At 51.8% G+C, this 23,718-nt stretch overlaps 1 protein-coding gene across 9 annotated transcripts in view; it reads right to left on the minus strand.

The window, feature by feature from the left end:
* TEX264 (testis expressed 264, ER-phagy receptor) overlaps positions 1–22,820 on the minus strand; it is a 30,150-nt gene extending 7,330 nt beyond the window's left edge. Inside the window, exons 1-5 of one of the 9 annotated variants that reach the window (XM_077129164.1) lie at positions 22,687–22,820; positions 21,679–21,754; positions 19,510–19,682; positions 9,749–9,970; positions 9,481–9,549 (exon numbers count right to left, since the gene is read on the minus strand). In XM_077129164.1, coding sequence (XP_076985279.1) covers positions 9,481–9,549; positions 9,749–9,970; positions 19,510–19,626 — 408 coding nt within the window. In that variant the 5' untranslated portion in view covers positions 19,627–19,682; positions 21,679–21,754; positions 22,687–22,820. The other 8 variants (XM_077129158.1, XM_077129161.1, XM_077129159.1 and 5 more) reach the window with 8 other exon arrangements.
* Positions 22,821–23,718: the final 898 nt, after the last annotated feature.

The following is a 23,718-nucleotide window of genomic DNA, read 5'->3' on the forward strand; positions in this document are numbered from 1 at the left end:
ACTGTAAACATTGAAAGATCATCGGAGAGGAGTTGACTCTTCCTCAGCTAGCTCCAAGGAGCTCTAGAAAGCCTACTACCTATGGTCAAGGATACCAGCTCAAAGCCAAACGGAGCTGGTCTGCTATAGGAAGAGAACTAAGTGGGCCTGGAGTCCTATCAACTCTGAGCACAAGCCCTCTCAAAGCCCAGGCAGTTAGAGGCTTAAGAAGCATTGCCAGGAAAGGGGAACCTACTCTAGTCACTGAATTCACTGGCCATCTGACAGCTGCAGCCCACAGCCACTCATTCCCACATAAAGACCCAAGGAGACCATAAGGCCCCTGTCCACATGGGAAAGATACAGATATTCACAATCCTTCCCACTTGAGGGGAAGAAGTTAGAAAACCATACCAAGGAGCTACCAGGAACTGGTAGAAACTAGACTCAGAAATTCCATTCCCTCAGACATACCTCCAAGATTTCCCTCCCACTTGAGACCTCCTCAAGCAGAAGCAAGAGGGGGACTTGGGACAACAACCACAATGCTTTTTAGAGGATCTCAGTCGCCAGCACTCCCCCCGAACCACTACCCAACCTGCACCGATACTAGCTCATCACCCCAGGGGTGCTGGTAGGTAAGGGAAAACGCAGCACTCACACTCACACAAGGCTGCCATAGCTGCCTTGAAAACATTCTGCAATGCTCCCTCCTCATCTCAGATTGAGCTCTCTTCCATGTGAGGGTGATGGGCAAGCATTCTGCCCACTCAGCTCACGGACCCTGCAAAGGGGCCAGACCACATGCCAGGTCAACTTTTCCCTACAGGACCCATAGTGCCTCCGTAGCAGGTTTTAATGGATTAGGGTGAAGGGAGGAAGGAGGTTAAAGAGAAGACCTGAACTATCCTTATTTGGTCTTTTGATCTCAGAGTATAGGCCTGTGCCCTAACTTCAGCTAAGGTTGGGGAAAGGGGTACAGAAGAGGTCAGGCCTGGTCTGGAGAGGTTTGCTCAGAACTAGGTGGCCTCAAATCCTCAAAGGGAGAAGGCAATAAGTCCAGGATGAGGACTGGGTCACTCATCTTTTTTCACAGTCTAAGCCCAGAAAGGGATGAAGTCTGCCCCATCCATCCCCACCCTATCATGGCCCCTTACCTTCTGCCCCACTTGGGTGCAGGAGCCTCCCCTATTCACCCTGTGCTACCCATCCCCTCCCCCCAACCCTCTTGCCAGGCATGACAGCAGGCAAAAGCCACACAGCCAACAAACAGTTGTTGCGTCCCATCAGAGGTCACGGCATCTCCTTGTTGGGTGAAGTGATGCATGCTCATTTTTAATTACACAGGCACAGACATGTACCCGCCTTCATGGCACACTGCAGTCCTTGAGAGTAGGGACTCAAACCCTGGAGGGCCCCCAGGCAGCTGGTCTGCATCGCATGTGCAAAGTGCTTGGAGGAGGCACAGCAGGGAGGCTGGAGCTTGAATGTAGCATGTTATTAATCTGCCCAGGAACTTCCATCAATTTCCTTCTCCCTTGCTCACTCCCATTCCCACTGGGGCTTCCAACAGCCTCTGGCCCAGAATCTAAAACTATTGTACAGGCAGGCAGAGACAGTATGAGACAATTCCGGGGGCCATGCAGTACCAGCAGGGAGCTGCTCAGAGGGGTTGGTGAACACCACTGTCCCACCCCCAGGAACAAGAAGGCCCAAAACCCTGAGGATGAAAGGTAAAGGAGACAGGGACCAAGAGATGGGGCTGCTGGGGTGGGAGAAAGGGAGCAGGAGGTATCAGAGCCCCAAGCAGAAGCTCAAAGTCTTGGCCTGGCTACTGATAAATAGGTGGAGACCCTGTGGGCCTCAGCTTCCCCAGCTAAGAAACAAAGGTTTTGGAACAGATGATCTTAAAAGGAGAGAGGAACTAAAAAAGATGAATAGAAACACCATTATTTAAAGATAAGATGACTGTATACTTGAAAAACCAAAAAGAATCGATGGAAAAATTATCACAAACATTGTTTTCAAAATTAACAAAAGAAAGGCCTATTTTTCTGTACACCAGTCATTCAGTTAAAAATATAATGGAAGCAAGAGATGGAGGTTTTCTCAGGGATGGCCTGGGGCTGAGGAGGCAGGCAGGGTCAGGTCTAGGGAGCCTAGGGAAGTCTGTGACAAGGGGAAGGTGTGAGGGACAAAGCAGGGAGGGAGAGATGGGGTGTTGTGCCTGGCACCCCAGCCTGCTGTGCCTACTGCTGCCACTGCAGAGAATTTTTCATTTTCACCTCAGAGCCGGCAGCTTGCCATGTAATTTACACCTCTGCTCATCTCCCTGGTGCTATCTAGTCCCTGGCTTCCTAGGAAGTCCATGGGCGGGGGGGGCTGGGCAGCAGTTGAGCACCAGGGTGGGCTGCAGCATTGAGCAGCAGGAGAAGGGCTGTAGGCACAGAAGACACAGCCTTTAAGAGCCCTAATGCCTCGATGGCTTGGGCAGCCACTGACCCAGAGCCAAGCCCAGCCTTTCCTTTCTCCAGGGCCCAGATACCTAACCCCAAGCTCAGTCCTGCCCTAACCTTCCTGGGCTTTTGTGGAGTAGGACCAGAAAGCTGGGGAACATGGGAGTGAGTAGCTCCTAGGAAGCTCAGCTAGAGTACTGGGGGCATCTGCCCTGGAACCTCACCGTCTCCTTTCCAAAGCTGAGGCGGAGAGCCATGGTCCTCCCAAATGATACCCCTACCATATGGGCAGGCTCCACAGACTACCCCTCTCCAAGGTCCAGCAGTTCTTTGCAGTGTCTGTGCAGCCAAAGGACCTTGAGCCCCGTCTGGCTCACAGGCTGATGAAAATATTGCTGATTGATTATTCAGCAGCAGGAAGGCTGCTTGGTACAGATGGAGCCATGAAGCCAAGCACCTGGGAGGCAGAGAAGTCAGGAAATGCCAGAGGGGAAGGACAGGTGGGCACCTGGGGATGGAGAAAGGAGGGAGGGAAGGGGTGGAGAGGAGAAGGCTCTGAATGTCTCATCTCCAGTTGGCATCTCTCACTGCCGGCCGCTCACCCCTCAGGGAAACCCTCCATGTCTGAGTGCCTCAAGTCTCCTGTCTGCGTAACTAGGCAGCTAGCTTTTCCATATCTATGGGCTCTGCTAAAGCACAAGATACTCCTACTGTATAGAATCTCTCCCTACTCTCTAGCCCCTGGGATCGCATGCTTTCTGGAAAAGAGCAACGGAGTTCTTCCTTTGTAAGTCCCATCTATCTGGAGAAGTCTCCTTTTGGAATGGTGATGGCCCAACCCCACAGCACCACCCAGACAAGCCTCAGCCCCCAGGGTTATGCAGGGCTGCCAAGCTACAATATCCGAGCTGGTATTTTGAGAGTGGTAGCTCCTACGCCCGCCCCAGCAAAAGCTGGCTTTGTGCTTTCAGTCCTGGGGTGTGAGTGGGGATGAGGGCATGAAGCCAGAGAGGCTGAGAAGCAGGTGCGGGTGCCTGGAGGCCGAGGGGAGAGGCTACCCCAGGAGTCAGGGCAACCAAACCAAGGCATGGTAGGGATAGGGGAAGCTCCTCTTGACTTGGCAGTATCTGGAAGTAGAGAATTGCTGTTGCTCCCAGAAAACTTCATTCAGAGTTTGGCTGTGGCCTCTGGCTCCTACACTCCCCATCTCCCTGTGCTCCAGAGTCCTGTTCTGAAACAAGCCTGGATCTGCCATTCATCTGCTCAGATACCCCTTAGAGCCTGTGGGATCCAGCCCAATCTCTTGGGCCTGCATTCAAGGCCATCAATTACTCTACCCAAACTCTTGTTCCTCCCCTGAACTCCAGCCACAATGGATACGCAAGCCATGCCTGGCACTGTGCTCACACCACTGCCTCTGCCTGCCCTTCCTTCCCAGCTAGAGAACACTCCCTGCCCATCCTTTAAGACACAGCCTAAATGCTACCACCCCACAAAAGTTGCTTTGCCTCTCCCTGAGAATCTATTGCTTTTCCCTCCAGGCATGGCTAAGCTCTATGGTTGGAGGAGGGGAAAAGAAAGAGTTCCAGGGACCTGTCATTCAGCCCAAGGCCTGCTGCTGAGTGCCATTTTCCCTCTACTAAGGCAGGCCAATTAGGAGGTGGCAGCACTGGCAGGTGAGCCAAAGCTGGAGCCCCAGGGAGAGAAACCTGGGGATGAAGCTGTCTCTACCTCATTGAAGGTGAGGCTATGGGGACCCATAAAGGGCCTACAGTGCTGTTTCCTCTGCCTGTAGTAGCTGTTGAGCCCTCCCTTAACAAATGTTCTTCCTGATTCCCCCATCAGTCTCTCAGGCCGGTATCCTCACCCTCCAATTCTGACCACCAGGGCTGGAGACAGAGGGTCAAGTAGGTGTCTGGGCCATAGTGCTGCCACCCTAGGCATACCTAGGCTATGGGCACCATCCCAAGTGTATCTCAAATTCACAAGTCATCAGCCTCCTTGATGACATCACAAATCATCACTGATCAGTCATCAGTGACAGAGTGCCCCACTTATGGAAGTGACAGAGTCGCAAAAAGCATGTACCCATCAAAATGATCCTCAGATGCAAAAATTCAGTCTGGACTTAGCCACTTGACCTTGACCTTGGGAAATCTGCCCTCCCTTGGCCTGTCCTCCCATTTGTAAAACAGTGAGGATGCTGGCTTTGATTAGGATCCTCTCACTGCCTTCTAGCTAGTTTACCCCATGCCAAGAACAGAACGAGTACCAAGGAGGGCTCTGGAAATAGCTGCTGAGTAAGCAACTGACCTGAGGTGCCATGGGGCCCCTTATAAAAATAAGGCTCGGAACAAACTCCTGACATTAATTTAGGAAAGGTAATAGGTAGGGAAAAGGGGGATGATGACCCCAAATTTCACATTCTCTTTGGGAACCCCGCACCTGGATTTCCACTATTATTGTCATGCTGCTCCCCACTGGTATTCCAGTCCCAGTGTGGACTCAAGCCTACCTACTGGCTCCCTCGGAGTTGCACACACAGGGGATTCTAAAGAAGTTGGCTGGACAGGCTCTGCCCATGCTATTGCAAACTTCCTCCCAGCTCCCAGCTCAACAGGCTGAGCTACCTCTGCAGTGCCCTGTTGAGCCCCTGGTATTTAGTTCCCAGGTAGCTGCCCCATCCTGTCACCCACCACTTGACAGTTCAGTCATGACCAGCTCAGAGAGATCTCCAAACTGGGGCTCCCAATGCTCCTCTGGGAACTAACTGCCTTTTCTGGGAGCCCCCAACACTGTCTGCATGAGGGATGAGCCCTATGCCTCCCTTCTGTTCTCACTGCAGCTGCCACAGAATCTTCAGGACCTGGACAGATTTGCAGTTGGCCAGAAGTGGAAGAAACATCTGTCCTGCTTTATACTACTTATAGAAGAGAGATTTTCAAAGCAGGGTAGCCCAAAAGTCCTCCTCCAAGCAAAAGCTCATGAGGATATTGGTTTGTCAAGCCCAGAGGCAGAGCTGCTCTGGTGAAGATAGATAAGGGTCTGAGTGTGGCCCTCACCCCTGGCTGCAAACTATGGGGGCACCTCAGCAAAGGCCCAAGACTCCTTCCCAGAACAGCCTAAGAACTAAGGTCTGGGCCCCCGCCCAACTTAAATAGCTGGTAGGAAAATCTCAGTCAATCCACCTGCCCCAGAACTCTGCCACCAAGGTTCCCCTCTCTAGTTTACTACACCCCCTCAGCAATCTCCATATTCATTTTCCTCCAATTCTAGGAAGAAAGGGATCTTGTCTTAACCTCCAGAGCCTGCCTGCATGCTCCAGCCAACCAGCCACCACATGGACAATGTCCTGTGTTTCCCTGAATTCAGGAGAAGATGCCCAAGCTGTTTCACAAAGACCCTTCCCTGGAAACTCTCAGAAAGCAAAGAGATTGGGAAATAGAGTTTATGGAGAAGATTCCATATCCTGTTAAGAGGTAAGTCAGGCACGTGAAGGCTTGGCTGGGCCAGTCTAACACTCACAATGATTCCCCCTCTCAGTTTCTTCAGACAGATATGAGCTCAGGGAACCTTTCACACAAGATCCCACTAATAGGGATCCTCTCAGACCTATCATTCAGTTCTGATCCACTCCGTGGGCCCAAAGCCTTCCCTGGATACTTATTAAGACTAGTCTTTCCTGTCCATTGCTATGGGCTGAAACCTGGGACCCATCTCTGTAGCCCTACAATGCAATGAAGTCAGCTCCTTCTTGAAGCTGTCAGAAAACAGGGAGTAGTCTCTTTCTGAGAGTCAGGGAGTAGTCTCCTCCTGCCCTGGAGGTCCTCTCCTTAGGCTCCAATGGGGCGGCCTGACAAAGATGTGGCATCTCCCATGCCAAGTAATAATTACACGGTACCCATGGATCTCCTATACATACACTGTCCCAGAGTGGTTGGCCAGGGGATCCCAGAAGTTTATGCAGAGAAAGGCAGAGTTACAGCATCTATAGCTCAGCTAGCCAGACTGTCAAGGTGGGGAACACTGGTCAGAGACACAGGAGTAGCCATGGGGATGACAAAGCTAGGATCTAACCATACCTTCCAGAACCTCCATAAAGGCAAGACACATGCTTCTCTTTGGGTTCCTCATAGTAAACCCCAGGCCCCTTGCTGTTTCATAAGGCCAGTCCTTCCCCAGCTCAAGCACATCTGCAACTGCCAAGATAGAAGTTGTTTTCTGTCTCACCATCCCAAAGCTCTCTCAGGCCTATTCATCCCCTCCCATTGCCCCAGCCTCTGGCAGGAGAGCCTGCCAAGTCCTTCCTTCCCTCCTCTTGGCCACAGTGCTCCTGACCTCCCTCACTCTGCTGAAATGGAAAACCAGTGGCTGCTGTCATTCTGTCTGAAGCACCAACATGGTAGTCCTAGTCTCAGATCCAGAGAAAGGTAAGGGAGGTGGATAGGGATGAGGACGGACACATGCACACATGCATACACATTTAAGGGCAGCCAGTTGTCAGGGTGGGAAGAGTTCGAAGTGACCAGAGCCTCCTTAGCAGCCCCCTTTCTCTGACCCCAAGGCAATGGGGAGGTCAGGGGTAGAAGAGAGTCTTGTACTATCTTCTCCCTGTCTCCTGGGCTGAGGCATAAAAAGGGTCCTCTGTCCATCGGAGGCAAAACCAGCAAACAGAGTCAGCCTCTTCTTTATCTCTCACCTGGCTTAGTTCACCAGGATGAAAGTCAGGCTAAACCTAGGAGTACAGGAAAACAGGGGACCCCTTCCCCACTACAAAACAAGCAGAGGACCTTGGGCTATTCCCTCCACCCTGTGCAACCTAGCATCTCTCTCACTCTTTCAGGTGGTGGCCAAACTCACACAAGCAATCTCCACAAACATCCCTGGAAAAAACTCCTTGCTGTCCCCCTGGCTTCCTCATTCCAGAGAGAAAAGAGGATGCTACTTCCCCCACCCTAGGAGAATGGAGCCAGAGCACAGCGGACAGTCTTCCACAGGAGAGGGAGGTAAGAGGAAGGGCTTTCATCAAAGAGGTGACGTCAAAACCAAGCAACTTGTGAAGCTGTCAGGGGCCGGGAAATTTGGACAAAGGTGTCTAAAAATAAACCCCTGAAGCCAGGAAAAGGCTTTGGTGGCTGAGTTGCTTGCCATCACAGCACATGGCACACACCCTGTTCTGAGGTCTGGAATCCAGGATATCTTTTCCTAGGGGATGTTTCTCCAGACTAGAGTTTGGGATTAAGCCCCACATCAATCCTTCCTTGGATGAGGTCAACCCTCAGGAGGTAGGCTGAGGGCCTAGGGCACTGATGTCACCCTTCCTGCCCTCACCACCAGCCAGCTCAGGAAACTCATCTCTGTCCTCAACATGCCCCTGCCCTCCCTGTAAGTACAGCCCTCCCATTTCCAGGTCTTCTCACCCATGTCTTCCTTTCCTGTCCTTGGCCACGAAGGCCCCAAGTGGTGACCCAAGCCTCCTTCACTCATCCCCCAAACCTGACATCAGACACCTGCACCCCCTTAGCAGGGCCCCATCTGAGCTCCCATTTCTATCACCAAAGCTCTGTCTCCTTCCCCAAGCTGCTCCAGGGAACAAAGCTTCAAGGATCCCCCAAGTCCATCAAGCTTCCACTCAAACTGACTTTCTTCTCCCTTTCCCTAACCCCAACAACACTGGCCACATCCTCTGCTCAGCCCTTCCTGCCATGGGCCAACAACTGCCTGTCTGGCCCCACAGAGGCTAGGAGGATCAGGGCAACCTCCCAGGTGAAATACTGTCAACAGGCTGACGTCCCTAAACATTTCTCCCAACACAACTCTCTCTCTGAATTCCAAGCTTGTCCTTAAACATATCCTCCAACACAACTCTCTCTCTGAACTCCAAGCTCATGACATACATCACTGAAGAACCCACATTTCTGGTCAAAAGCCTCTCAAGCAGTTCCACTGATACAACCACAGAGCTGGTTCCTCATATCTCAGTGAAAAGCACCCATCTGAGTAAGGTCAGAGAACCAGAATCCTGTGTGACTCCTGCTACTTACCCATCCCCGACATCCAATCCACCCACAAGTCCACTGGTTCTGCCCCAAAACAGACTGTCAATCTTCATCCTGTCTGTACCTCTACAGCCACTGCTCCAGTGCCGGCTGCCACCATTCATGGCCAGGACTCACAACAGACTCCTAAGTACCTCTAGCTGACCCTCCACTCAGGCCAGGGATGGGAGCCTGTCCTGTACAGATGTGACTCAGATCATGAACCCTAGGTACCCAATACACTTAGACCAAATCTGGGCTCCTCACCCTGCTCCACTTGGAACGTTTTTCCTCCACTCTCCAAAGGTTTCTAGGACTTCGTCTTCGAGGTTACCTCCTCAGGGATACCGTCTCTGACCACTCTGCCAAGTTCGTCTTCCTGACTTTTCTCACCACTGCACTCTGTTCTTTTCTAGCGTGTATCCCTATTTTTGTCTGACATTTGCTACCTGCTCTACCACCTCACCATAAGTACCTATTTAGGTTCCAAAGCCTCACATCACATCACAGCACTTGGCACACAGACACTCAATAAATACAAGTTAAGTGAATGAATAAAAACTTTCAAGCTCAAATGAGGGTCATTCCCCAGCATCTAAGTTTATGAAAGAATTCTGAGGAGGAGGGATATGCAACAGGGCAAGTTTTAAAACATTTCTGTGCACAAAGAGACCCACTGAACCTCCTGGTAGCTGGCTCTCCTCCTTCCTCTAGGCAGGCTGGGCTGCTCCTGTGTTGCCAATAATGAACCCAGAAAGCAAAGGAGACAGGACATGCCATTGCTGCCCCAGCCCAGTGAACAAACCTGAGGGGCCTGAGCCCACACAGACGTAGGGCCAGAGGGCAGCACATGGGTACTGGGGCCTGCCCATCAGCCAGGAGCCTCATGGACTTTGCTCTACAGGTCTCTAGCAGGATGGAGACAGGGTGGGCCTGCCCATCTGTATGAGCCCAGAGTGGGGGCTGAGCACTGATGATGTCTCTGGTGAACTCAGAACAGAACTGACCAGGTTGGCTTTCTGAACAAGCTTCCCATGCTCCTGGGAGATGCTCTGTCTCCCACAACGTCTCAGCACCTGAAAGAGATGCCAGCAGTCTCTGCCTATCTTCCCAGCTCCATAGGCATCTGATGCTCCATGGGGACCCCAGAACACTGCCCTCCCAAGACCACTGCCTCCTCCCAGTTCAGGCAATGTTGGGCAATCCTCCCTGGCTCCCAACCAAGGGATCTAGATCTGACTCCCCCGTACCCCATACTGCAGGCCTACATCTCACCTTGATATAGGCATCCAGGGCAGGATGGACACGGCGGGTAGCCAGCCAGATGGATAAGGTGGTGGTGTATGGGAAGTTGGCTGTCACCACATGGCTGGGTGCCGGGAAGGAGAACACCTTGAATCCAAATTTCTGGTAGAGGTGGATGAGCTCAGGGGAGGGTGACTCCTCACCTTCACTCAGGATGCTGCCCACAACACAGCGGCACTTCTCAGGGGGCACCTGGGGGGTGCAGAGCAGAGATGTCAAGGATGGGCAGAGGAGACTCTCAAACCTCTTGTCTCCTGGGATCCATGCCAGCTCAGGCCTGGTCAAACCACCAGCTCTGATAGGCCATGCAGCTCTGGAAACCAGGATAGAGATGACTATTTCCCTGCTGGCACATGTCTGTGGCCCCATGCCTGCTGCAGGACTCCCATCCATCCCTTCATTAATTCTGTCAACATGCATGGCAGGCCCCATGCTGGAGACGTGCGGGCTTGGTGAACAATCAGACGTGGTCCCTGCCCTCCAGAAGCCCAGGAAAGGGAAAGTTGGAAAAGGTCTCTGAACCATCACCCCTACCTCACTTCTACCCCTACACAGCCCATCAACAGAACTATTCTTAGTCCTGGTTGTGACCCTCTGCCCATCCCTACCTCTTCAGGGCCTCAAGCAAGACAGCAGGCCTGCAGATCCTGGGGCCTGAATACAGCCCAGTTCTATTAGCTCATTTCCCTCTTATCTCCTGGAGGCTTCACTAGCAGAGAAATTATAGCAGACAAGGGAGTGTGTCGAAGAAAAACTGGAAGGCAAAGAAAAGAACCAGAACCCTCAAGGGTTATCCCCCAGAGAAGCTAAAGTATATGTGATAGAGAAAGTGTGAGAATGTGTCTGTGTGTGTGTCTGTGTGTAGTTCAGGGGTAAAGAGGCCTGGGAGGGGACCTGGGTCTGGCTGTGTAGGGGCTGTGGGAGCACTGGTCAGGACAAGGGCTGACAGAGAACTCTGGGCTACTAATAAAACAAGGGGATTCTCTTTCCAGTCCATTAGGCAGGCCCAGCTACCACGACCTCGGTCTCTATACCCTCCATGCCCCATTTCAGGCCCTGACCCACTTACCAAGACTCCTGGCTCCTCTCCATGTCCTTCTGGACCACCAGTACCTCTGGACCCCCAGTACTTGTACTCCTCACTCTGCTTCCTTCCCTGCCTCATCTTCTTCCCCTCATTTCCTTCCTTCCCCAGAAACCCCAGACAAGTGGGACTCCTATGTAAGCCTCCAACACTTCCTAGATCTGACCCCAGGCCTAGAAGGCCGGATACTTGCTCTTCCTCTTGTCATCAGGTGTCCCTTGCTATCTGTTTCCATGTCAGATTTCCTACAACCTCAGTCTGCACCAGGACCCAGGGGCTATCTGTTCCTGAGTCTCCTCAGGAGACTCACCACATAGACCTCTTGGGCTTGTGATTTCCTCAATTTGAAGACCCCCTTGCTTCCTTATCTCACAACTGCTAAAATTAAATAGGTCATTCTCACTGCTTCCATTTTCTCCTCTCCCCGGTACCATGAAGTCATTTTCATCTGTTCTCACCTCTGCCCTCCTGTCCCTTTCCAAGCCTTGCCAACAACTACTTGGGAGCTTCTCATCCCTGCTCTACCTCCTCTTTTCTGGCCAACCCTGCCACATCTTGGAATCATACTTTTTCTAGGACTTGGGTATCAACTGCAGGCTCTCACCTCTGTGCAGCCCTTGGGAGTCAACCCTACCAATTCTTGTTCCCTTGCCTGTCTCCTGAATTCTGTTATCAAGCCTGGCTCAGGGCTTTAGTGGCAGGCACTATGGTGCAGTGGTCAGAATCAAACCTACTGGAGAGAGGCAGACCTGGGTGTGAATCCTGGGGCATGTGATCCTGGACAAGTCACCTGGCTTCCTGAAGCCCCAGTTACCTGCTATCTCCTTACAGAAGTGTCGTATTAAATGAGATATTATGCACAAGGCTTGACCTGAATCTAATACTCAGCAAATGTGCCACAACTGTGGCCAGTCATTAATAGCTGACACTTTGCCTCAACTGCCCTTTGACCCAGATGTCTGACCACCTAAACCTCTGTATATGCAGCTCCTCCCTAACCATTCTTCAGGGTCAAACAGCCTCTTGGGGAGCCTTTCAGGGTGGCTTGTTAGCACCCACCAGCCATCCACCCCCTCCCCAACATTTTGCTGTAAATGCTCTCGGTGAGAAATTTCCCTACCCTTCTCCCAGGCACAGGCATAGGAGGGATTACTGCAGTACTACCTCTTGTCTCTAGATGGTGCACTTGTCCCATTCATACTCCAAAACTTAAGGACGGACAGATGGAAACTGGCAGGAGGTTCTGGCAGGGGGCAGTTCCCACCAAAAGCCCATCTTCATGTCTCTGACCCTAGCAACCCATGCTATTCTGAAGAGATTTTCAATAAAGGTTAGATGAAGACAATGGATAAAGAGGTATTTGGCCTCTCCTCTCCATCCCTTGCTCTGCTGAATTCAAGTCCTAGAGTCTTTCCTGGGATCACTTAGGCATCCATCTTGGTATTCCAGACTCAACACCAGCCCCAGCCCTGAAAGAGCACCAAGAATATATGTGGTCACTCACACTCATGCTTAGAACTTCTTGAGGGAGAAATTAAACTCATGAACTGGGCATGCACGACTGTCTTTTAGCGTGGCCCATATAAAACTGTCCATATTATTTGTCTGGCACTCGCTCTTTACAGTCCGAGGCTCCAAGAGGGGTCAGAACTTGGGTGGGCAGGCATCTACTGAACATCTACATAGCACAGGGAGGGACAGATCCAGGCTTAAGCCCAGTCTGTCTTGTCAGCCTCCTCTCCTACCACACTCCCAAACACCCCACATGGACCTATGTGCAGCTCCCCAAACATGCCACATTCTCCCATGCTCTCCACCTTTGTGAATGCTACTTCCTATCTGGAATGCTTCACCCTGCTTCAGTCACTTCTGCCTGGGAAACTCCTGCCCAAACTTCAAGACTCAGCTCAAGCCACTGCTGCTCCCCATCAAGCATCCCCTTTTCTCTGATTCTAAATGCCCACTTGAAGTTTCTCCAGATTCACATGCACACAGAAAGTTCCTGAGGTGTGCTGAGCAACAGTACATGCTTGCAACATGTGGGTTCTGCACTGCAAGCAAATTTCTTCTTCTTCCACTTGGAGAAACAGAAGGGTTCCAGTAAGTAGAAGGAGGCACCTAATAAGACGACAGGACTCCTAGGATCCTGAGGTGTGTGGGGCACAGGTATGTCCTTCCTGCCTGAGCAGCCTTCCCCCTCCCCTTGCCAACTACACAGATAAGGATACTTTCTGCCCCTTTCCCTACCTTTGTCAGTGTCTAAGGGCAGAACTAGGTCACTCAGCAAGCCTACCACATCCTAAGCAGCCCAATGAGAGGCTGCAGACAGGAAGTAAGCTGAAGCAGGCACCAGTGAGGAGATGGGACAGACCCTAAGGTAAGCCAGGGAGTAGTAAGGGGGCCCAGGAGCAGGGTAAGGCTTCCCCAGGATCTCAGGAGAGTCCACCAATAGGAGAATGGGCCACTGAGGTTCTCAAGGGCTCAGAAGGTAGGGTGTCCTGACAGCTGGAAACTCCATCCCACCCCAAACCAATGCAATGTCTTTATTTGGCCTTGACCCAAATATCAATCTAACCCTTCCAGTTCCATGTGCCTGGTCTCTTCCCTCCCCATGTCAGTCAATCCTCAGTCAGGAATGTATGGACAGGCATCTGTGCCCAGAATAAGAACTGGACCAGAATTAGTACCAGTGAGCAAACTCACTAGTGAGACAGGGCAGTGGACAGACCCACTATCACTCTAGATGAAGGTATGCCCAACCAATATCTGCCCTCAATGAAAGAATACCAGGAAAGGAGATAGGGGCACACTGGGCTCCTTGAGAATCTCTTTCGGGGTGGTGAGACCTCCTGAGTTCCAGCATTGTGGAAAGCAGCTGTCTGCTTAGAACCTGAGGTTTCCAAATATGAATTAGTCCTAGCCTGGCCCCATGGCCCCTTCCAGAGAGGTCAAACAGTACCCTGCCAGCCCTGTCATGTGAGGCCATATAAGAGCCAGGACCCCTGCTGGGCCAAGAACTCAGTCTGGCAGGCTGCAGTTGGGCGTCCTTGTGTGACTCAAGGCCTTGAGTCTTGGAACTGGATAAGATCAGTATCTTCCAGGATCCAGGATGGAGACCATGTATCACCTGGCCTAGACCAAACTAACCCTCAGTCCAAATTGGCAGTCCCATACCTATAACCTGCATGTCCTGACAGGGACAGCCACATCATCTGCCAATGCCAGGCACCAAAGGGCTACCTTATTTCCCTCCCACACTACCTTGCCCATCCCAGAGCTGTCCAAGCTAAGGGAAGAAGTAGGGGCACGGTCAGTGCCTCCACTTCCACTGGTGCCCCCCAGGGAAACAGAGCAGCTCTGTTATCCAGGATAGACTAATATTAGAGGATAGACTCCAGGCCTCATTTACTCTCCTGTGTGCTGCAGGTCAACATGTTAAATCCCAAGTGCCTGAGTTCCCTGAGTAGCTGGTGCCCAAAGGCACACTGGGGCAGGTGCCAGTCAGGACATGGTGACACAGATAGCCAAGCCAAGCAACAGGACCTATATACTTCAGGCTCAGGGGGAAGGGGACCTATCAGTAGGATGCCAACCCCCGGATGGGGAACAGGGGTTTTCTTTTTCCCCAGAAACATGAATGTAACTGTAACAGCTGGTGTCTGACAAGGTGCTAGCCACTTAAAACAGCCACTGCCTTTTACTTACCAGTTCATGAAATCCAAACATTCCTATGCAAGAGGTACTGTTATCAACTTTGTTTCTGAAAAGGTCACACACTGAGGCAGTGTTGGGGCCAGGATTTGATTCCTGAGAAAAAGGCCCTGGCTGGGAAAAGGCTGTACTATAGGTTCTCCCTGTGCTGTGTACCTCCCAATACGAGCCCAAACTTCAGAAGGCTAGAGGAAGCCAGAGGCAGGCAGGAAGAGTTCCTTAAAGTACAAAGCCCCAGTGGCACATAAGACCCTCAGAGGCAGGGTTGGATGCCAAGTGTGCCAGGCACTGTGCCTTATCCTTACCATCTAGGCCCTACAAAAACAAAGACCCTAAGGTAGGGATTATCTTTTTATCCCCATTTGACAGATGAGAAGACACATTCAGAGAGGCCAAGTAACTCACCCAGTCACCTAACTGTTAAGCAATGGAGCCTCGATTTAAACCCACAAAAACAAATGCAAAGTCTCTCCCCCTACACCTCACCCCATTTCCCTTCCAAGAGCAGCTCTGGTGGGCAGAGAGAAGCCTGCCTTTCTAGATATGTGCCACACAGCTAGCTTGTTCCAGAGCAAAAGCCTGGGCTCCACCTGGTGGAAAATAAACACAAGGTAGTTGGGGGAGGGCAAAGCCTGGGCACTCAGGAAACATTAGCCCAGCCCACATTCCTACTGCTTTGGTTGAGAAGTCACTTCCTCTTGGGAAATCCTATCCCTCACTTTTTGCAGGACTCCATGGCACCCCATCCCCAATGAAGGGGGAGAGGGAGTGTGGCAAAGGCCCAAGTCAGAGCTCCCAAGAGATAAGTCTCAGCCTCTCAGACTTGGCCCTGGGCTTTGACTCTCAATGAACTAAGGGCAGTCTAATTTACTAAAGGCAGAATCCAAAACAGTCACCAGTTCCCCTACTACTCCATGCCTGGTGCAGGGGCCTCTTCTAAGTAGTAGATGTAGGTGGCATACCCAGATAAACTCAGGCCAGATAAACTGAACCAGCTACCACACCTCTCTTGCCTCAGTGATCGCTGAGCCCCAAACACAGCAGCCAAGGCAGGTGGCAGCAAGGAGTTGGGACATGAGGTAGAGAGTCAGGATGACAGATGAGATGGATCCACAGGAATGACACTAGCCCAGCCACTAAGGGCCAAAGCCAATCAGGATCAAGCGTGGGACTCAGGGTCTTTCCAAGTCTTTCTCTTTCCCCCCTGACCCAAGGTTCCCAGAGGGACTACATCCATGAGGGGAAGCTGAGGTCATTTTCCAAATCCTCAGCCCCCAGCTCCAGAAACAGGGCTGAGAACAGAGTAGTTTTCCCACCTAGATGGGCAGGACCCTTCCCCAATTATGCAAGGACAAAGCAACCCTGGACCAATGGGGGGGAGGGGGAGGCAAGGTAAGAGAACATCTGTGACTGATATCCACCCACACCTGACCCTTGTCTCTGGAATTTGCCCTCTTCTTTTGGGTATCTAGGAGAGGAAATGGCCTGTACCCCATGAATGTTGGGCACAGGAGGAAGAAGAAATATTTATGAGCCGTAGCCATGATCTGTCTACTTTCTGCCACGTGCGCTCTCTCTCCTCCCTCTCCCTACACAATACACACCAACCATACCAAAACCCTCAGGGATAAGAAATGGGATTCCCCCCTCCTGCCCCAAGGGAATCACATGTCAGATTTTGCAACTGCCTCCCACATAGGACTTTAAGATATAGTGCTGATTAATGGCTCAAATGAAATCTGATATAAAAGAAAGGGTCCATAGCAATAGCCAATATCCTGCCTTTGTGGTATTTTTTCCTGTACTACTTCTTGGGGTGGAGAGATACCAGCCCCACTGCCAGACCAGGTGGGGCCTCAGCAGGGCATTCTCAGGGACGATCCTCCTGGATCAACCTGGAAGGGGTATGGCTAGGAATCGGTCAGTCCACATTTCATCAGGGTGGGCAGCATCTAATCTGGTCACTCACTACCTCACAAAGAACCTGAAAAGAGCCTCACTTCCTCCCCATACTCTCAGAGCAGCAGATTCTGGCTGGGCTAGGGAGAACAAAAGATGACATGTGCAATACTCTCAACAGGCCAGCCTACATCCTGTCACTTTCTTCTGAGAATCAGAATATACAGTGTCCCATTCTGGACCTTAGATTGGGGAAAGCAGATGAGGGAGCAGAAAACTTGGGTTTTCAGCCTTGCCCAGGACCAGGATGGGGCCTCTCTTCCAAGATCCTGGTACCTCCACATTGAGAAATTATGTGGGCTGAGCCCCTTGGTCAGTGCGGCAGGACCCAGCAAAAGGTCTGGCGCAGATAAGGTGCTCAAATAAGCTTTTGTTGGATGAAAAAAAAAACATAAATGAACTGTGTGAGCCCAGTATGTCACTCCTATATGATCTTCAGCTTCCTTCTCTATAAAATCAGCAAAGAAGACTAGAAGAGCTCAGATCCTTGTGACCAGTCTACAAAGGCCATGAGCCCCTGACACCTGAGGGTATGTGATTTCCTGGGCTTTTAGAATCTCTACCAGGTAGGGAATGCACTGCCCAGTTGCCAGAGTAGGCAAGGGCCCAAGCATCACAGAGCTACTCCAGGTGTCAAGGTGTGTTCCAGCTCTGAATGGGGACATAGGTGTCACATGCAATGACCCAGGACTAGGAGAGGCAGCATGAGAGGGGCCACCTTGTCCTACTCTTCAATCCTCCTCTGTCTAGATGGCCACAACTAGGCCAAGGATCTAGGCCTGGATCATGAGTGCCTAGCCTGACCCCAAGGTATACCCTAGCATTACTGTTTTTTCCACCGTTTTTGTTGTTGTTAAATAGCTGTTGAGGGTCTGTTGCTGGTTTAAATGTCTCACCTCGTCACTTAATTTAACCCTTGTCAGGTTACCTATGAAGTACGTACTTTATCACTACTCCTCAGAAGAGGAAATGGAAGCTCAGAGAGATTTCAAGATATGCCCAAGATTACACAGCTATACAGTGATGAGTAAGAATTGGATCCCAGGACTCCTAGCCTCAAGGTTATACTCTTAGGCCATGGACCACCAGACTGGCACCCAAGTCAGGCTGTGCTCAGTCAACCCTGAACCTCTCCCATGGGGTCTGCCACAACTCTGGGAGAGCTGCATGGGGCTTCCTGGAGGCACGGAATGACCAGGAGGCCATGGAAAGAGTGCCCATCCCAGGGTTCCTCCATCTCACCCCTCCTGGACCAACCTCCAGCAAAGACCCCAGGATAGTCTACTGCCCTTTCCAATCCAAAAGGATGCATGTTGCTTCCAGAACAGGCAGACAGGACAATAAGGTAAGAGACAGCCTCAGAGACTCTCAGACTCTCCTCCCTTCTCCTAGAGTCTTGAAGGGGTTCCATCTGGGCCAGATGCAGAAGGAAGGGCAGGGCATACACAAGACTCCTACAAGAGTTGGGGTGAGGCATCTGCACTAGGAACTTCCCATGGTCCAGTGTGTCAGTTACTGCCATGACCATCACTGAGACACATGACCCCAAAACCTCAGACAATATTCACTCATTCCTCAATCAGCCAAATACAAGTTCTTGATCCCAGCCATTATCACCTCTCACCTGGGCCCAGCCCAATCTTCACAATGGCCTCTCTGCTTCATTTTCATACTCTCCCACCCTCCACCCTCCAGTTAGCTTCCTAAAACAAAGGTGGCAATTGTGCCACACCCATGCTCCCAACCTGCCATACCTCTCCAACTGACCCAGCGAACCCTTCCACCTCTTCCTCAAACAAACATACATATATCCACTGGCCATACTTCCCATTGTCCTATGTCTCCAAGCCTATGCTCTTACAGTTCTCTTAGCCAGCAGGCCCTTCCCATCAGAGCAAAGTTCTACCCATATGAGAAGGCCCAGGTGAAATTCGCTTTCTTGACTCTCCCCAGCAGATTTGAAGCATGTTCTCTGCACCCATAACTCAAAGATCTGTGGGCATCAAGCACACTGTCTTGTTGAAGAATCATCATTTGAATGGAGCTAACCATATGGAGCTTCCTGAGGGTAAGGCCAAGTCTGAATTATCTCCTGAGTGAGGGCATCAAGCAGAGCCTGGTACAGAGAGGGATTCATCACACCCGATTCAAATGAGTGCCCCAGTGAGCCTGGACTGCAGAGCCTGAGCTCTCCAGCAAAGGAAACTGGGGCTAGAGATCTCAAAGACCTGGCTTGGCATGGCATGGAGCCAGGCTGGGGCTAGATAGGCTGTGGAATTCTTGACAGAATTGCTAACCCATCCAGCTGTGGGCAGCACCACCACAATGCATGGCATGGCAGGAAGCCACATTGGCAAGCCCTGACTCACTATAGGTTGTAAGTGCAGCCATACGCCCACAGGGTGCCAGTGATGCTGCTAGGTGAGCCTATGGCCTCAGCATCCTGGGCATTGTAAGCAGCTCACTTGCCCCCTAGTTCATCTCCTAATCAGGCAGCTCGAGGCCCAAGGAAATAACTTGGAAAGAGCCAGAATAGCTGGAGAGGTGGGATTCCAAGCCCTATGTTCAGGAACTGCCCTCTCAGTCCTTAAGGGCCCTCAATCGTGAAAGGAGAGGTAAGGGAGGGAAGGCACAGAATTAATAAGTGACCAAGTGACTTACAATGCTGGCCCCAAATGGGGATGGAAAAGGGAGGGATGCCAAGAAGAGAAAGCTGCTAGGGGCTCACAGTTTTGTGACCCACTGCACTCACAAGTCTCTAGGTAGCTATGAGCCAGGGAAACCAGATCTGGGAAGTAGAGAACCAACATAATGATGGTTGAAACCCAGGAAGGGGCCTCAAGTCACATAGTATGCAGGGACAGCTCAAAGATTTTACCACCCTTTCCTCAGAAGCCAAAACTCCCTCCCGCAACAAGCCCTGCCCCAGGTCCATCTATGGGGCAGAACCTTGACCAGGGCACAAGAAGCTCCTTACCAGGTAGGGGTTGTCATAGTAGACAGCGATGGAGCGGAGCTTGGGGGAGACACTGCAGCTCTCAGTGAAAAGCCGCCCAGTCTCACCATAGGGTCCCATGTGGAACTTGTAGGCCATAGTGATGTTGCGGATGGGAGGTGAGCCAGCACTCACTGCCACCTCGGCCAGGAGCCCTGAATATCCGACAAAGGCCAGCAGCGTCAGCAGCAGTAGCAGAGTCAGGGCCCCAATCAGGCCCAGGAGCAGCAGATCCGACATGGCTCTGGGCCCCCCTACGCCGTCCCCCAAGGTAGCTGCAAAGGAGACAGAAGCAACAGGAGGCCAGGAGCCTGTTCTGACCAACTTGCCCACTGCTGGCCCACTGGTTCTGGCCCAGCCTCAGTTGTGCCTTGAGTGCTCTGAACCTGGAGGAGGAGAGGCCAGAGGTGTTTATGCACAAAGTGACCTAGAAGGGACCTACAAAGGATGACAGAAGCCACAAGCCTCTTTATTTCTTAATCACAACCACTGAGGCTCTGCCTATAAGCTGGCAGCCCTGGTCACACCTGGAGAAACTGAGTCATAGAGAAGCACAGGAATGAGTCAGCATGGGGCTGAAAGCTTACTTCCAGCTGGGACCAGCCTCTCTCCAGACCACTGATACCAACCAGCTTGCCTTTTCCCCACATTACCTCTTCCATCTAAAAGTTGAACCACACTGGCAACCCAGCCTCTCAAGCCTCACAGAACACTGTGAGAGGGAGGATGGGCAAACACCAGGGTCCAAACACTTATTAACAAACAGGGAAACCACAAGAAACAAAACTCCAGCGAAACAATGTGCCACAGAAAGAAAACTTCATAGGGAAACTCTCCTTTGCTAAGCACATGTGGCCTGCAGGAACCTTGCTATCCAGCAAGTTTACCCATCCAGAACCAGGGGAGAGATTAGATCAAAAATGTCTAAGCAGACAGATCCAAGTCCAGCACTAAACTTCCCGACTTGAGCCCCATATACTAACAAGCTTTACCCTACTTTCCCAGCCCATACAAGATTAGAATCAGCAGGAATGAGGGAAGGCTGTTAGACAGGAGAACTAAGAAGCAACAGTGAAATGTAACAATTACCCCCGAGAGGCAGAAAAGCTATACAAGTACAGACCTGGGAACACAATATAGAGCATACAATGGTGTGAACAATTTGAGGGAGCCCACCCAGCTCTCCATAGAGGCCTAACAACCTTACAAAAGGGCTCAACCCCGAGTTACCCAAGGAAAAAAATCACAAGCACAGAGAAGACAGTTTAAGGAGGCAAGGAAGCATGCAACCCACTAGAGGATCATTTCTACCCCTAGTATTTAACATTAAAAGATAAAATTTCAGATCTAGAGAAAATCTAGGTCTATGGAAAAACTTATCCCCCATGGGTTCTGGGTGTCAAGATTTTATGCTTAAAATTCATCTTTAGAATCACTGACAATAGTGCTTGCCACACAAAAAGGCACAGTGCACATTTAAACCTTTGAGGAACCCCAAGATAGTCTTGTCACCCATCTGTGTTCCTGCCATTAGTTTCACTGTCCATTTTGTGCCCATTCCCTATCCTATTTATCTTCAGTATAGTTTCACTCCTGTTTTCTTTGGTGATGATGATAAATCTTTCACTGAGCATTTTACTTATATGCCAATCACTGTCTAAATGTTGAAACAGAGCTACTTCATTAATCCTCAAACAATCCAATGAGGAAGGTACACGGATGAGAAAATGAGTGTTTAGACTTGCTTAAGGTCACATAAATAAGCAAAATGTAAGCAATGGGAACCCAGGCAGACTGACTCCAAGCCCCCATTTCCTCCCTTTCTCTCTCTCCCTTCCCTTGTGATGGGGCTTTTTGGAAGCATTTGCACATCACTGAACCCAAGATTGGAAGCACTAGTATCTAGGCAGTTACCTGCCATGGGAACACACCGACCACCCCATTGACCACCCCTCCTAGCTGCACACTTCCTGTTCCCTCAAGTAACTTAATTTCCATCCTTCTCCTCCTCTCACTTCTCAGAACTGTTTAGAAAACGGGGTAAATGTATCTTAGAGGCCCCACAGTTTGGGTCAGGAGAGGAAGGGGGAGAGGTAATGCAAATCTCCTTCACAACTCAAGAAAAAGGGTAGAAGGGCTGGAGACGCTCACCTGAAAAGCCAAGCTCACTTTTAACAGCTCATGGTGTACAGTCAGGTAGGGGCCAAATGCTCCAAGTGCTCAGGTGCTGAGAGCAGAAAGGAATAGTCATCCACCCCCGCCAGGAAATAACCACTGTGCAGGTTGCACAATGCCCTAGCTGTCCGCTTTTTGTGGAAAGCCCACCTAGGCAGCTGCATCCCCATTCCACCCCAGCCCATCCTCAGATCCCTTGGGAGAATCAGGAGCTAAACGCAGGCTCACAATGTCAAACTCATCCCTAGCCACCCCATCTTCCAGGGAGAGCTCCGTCCACCGCACCAAATCCTTAAACAACCCCTGCCGGTGACCTAGGGCACGCTGGGGGCCTCTCGGTCCTCGATTACCCCTTCGGTCAGAGGATCTGGGTGGATGCTTGTGGCCAGGCAGAGCTGGGCGCGCGCTTCCTGGTGTAGCTCAAGTGCGCTTCAGCGGCGGCAATGGGCGAGGACTTAAAGGAGCCAGCTTCTAGAAAACTTCAGCCCCAGGTGGACGCGAGAAGACCGTGAATGCAAGGGGCTTACAAGGGGAGGGGACGTCACCGCTCACACTTGGCTTCCAGCTCCTACTCACCTGGCCACTTTCTCAAAAACGATCTCACCACCCGCAACTTAAGGAACATCAGTTTGCAGCCCCGACTGCTAGGCGCGGCCTCAGGGGACGAGGGCGGAGCCAAAGCGCAGCTCTCGCCTCAGTATCCCCCACCCCTCCGCCCCGGTTCTACACCCAGGAGCCTGCTGTGCACCCGCGTAAGAGACAGTGGGCGGGCCGGGGTGATAGGAGCTGACCCAAGGTCGCGTCCGGGCCTGGGCCCTAAGACCCGGCTGGGGCCAGCTGTAGGGCAAGACGAGATGCTAAGGGCGGTCCGGGTCACGGAGGCGTCAGAGGAACTCTGAGGCCGCGCCTCAGCGGAAGAGGGGCCCCGACCCGTGGCGCGCATGGAGCCGCCGCAGTGGGTACGCCTCCCTTCAGGCCTCTCACCTCAGCGGCCGCCTGCGAGGGACGCCTATCAGCGCAGGCGGCTCCAGGCTAGGTCGCGGAGTCTGCGCGCGCCCGCGATTCACGCTCGCTCCGCCTCCTTTCGCGGCGGGACGTGGCCGTGGCCGTGGGCGCGTGCGCGTGGGACCCGGAGGGCGGAGGCCTGCCTTGCCCCGTCTCTATGGCAACGAGGCCTGCGCCAATCCCTGGGAGCTGACCTGGGCGGAGCCCGCCACTACTCTCCAGCCTTAGCAACAACCACGTGGCGTTCGTACTTGGTGGTAGCTTTGCGAGGACCTGTTGGCCCCAGGTGCGGGGTGAAGTCAGCCCTGTGGCCCGCAGTGGGAGGCCAGGAGGAGCATTTGGAGACAAGTGGCTAGGGAGACACAGCACAGCAGTAGCAGTCATAGCCTCTGACATACTATCCTTCTCACAATGGCTTCAGGACATACCTGGGTACGGTCACTTGCTCCCGTTTTACAGCCCAGGAAGCTGAGGCCCAAACCGGATTCAGAGAAAAATCTAATGGCTCCAACCTTTGGACAGTGCAAATACCTGTTATCTTTCTACCACCTCTCTCCTCCATCCTTCAGCTAGAGCACAGGGTGATCATTCATCCATCCAACAAACATTTATTGAATGTTAATCTGCGCCAGCACAATTCTAGGCTTTGAGGATACTAGGTGAAACCAAGTCCTGCCGTGCTAGAACTCACTTTGCAGGGGGATACCCTCACCCCATCCTCCCTCAGGGCTCTGGATATTGGTCACTTATCTCAAGGATGCTTAGGGGAGGCTTCCCTGGGTTTAAACTACCCTGTTTGACTCCCAGATTAAGTGTAAGCTTCTTGAAGTCAGGTTCAATCTTCAGGTCATATTTCAGAGCACCTGCAGACTACAAAGCACTCTGCTAGGGCCCCAAAGATAATACCCTGCCCTCCTGGGAGGTCCAGTCTTGCAGGGAAGGAAGTGGGGGGGGGGGGGGCACTCATACTTTAGGAGGAGGGTCACGTTAGGGTGGAGACAACTGGAAAGG

Source organism: Tamandua tetradactyla, chromosome 15 (assembly GCF_023851605.1).
Source record: "Tamandua tetradactyla isolate mTamTet1 chromosome 15, mTamTet1.pri, whole genome shotgun sequence".
NCBI lineage: Eukaryota > Metazoa > Chordata > Mammalia > Pilosa > Myrmecophagidae > Tamandua > Tamandua tetradactyla.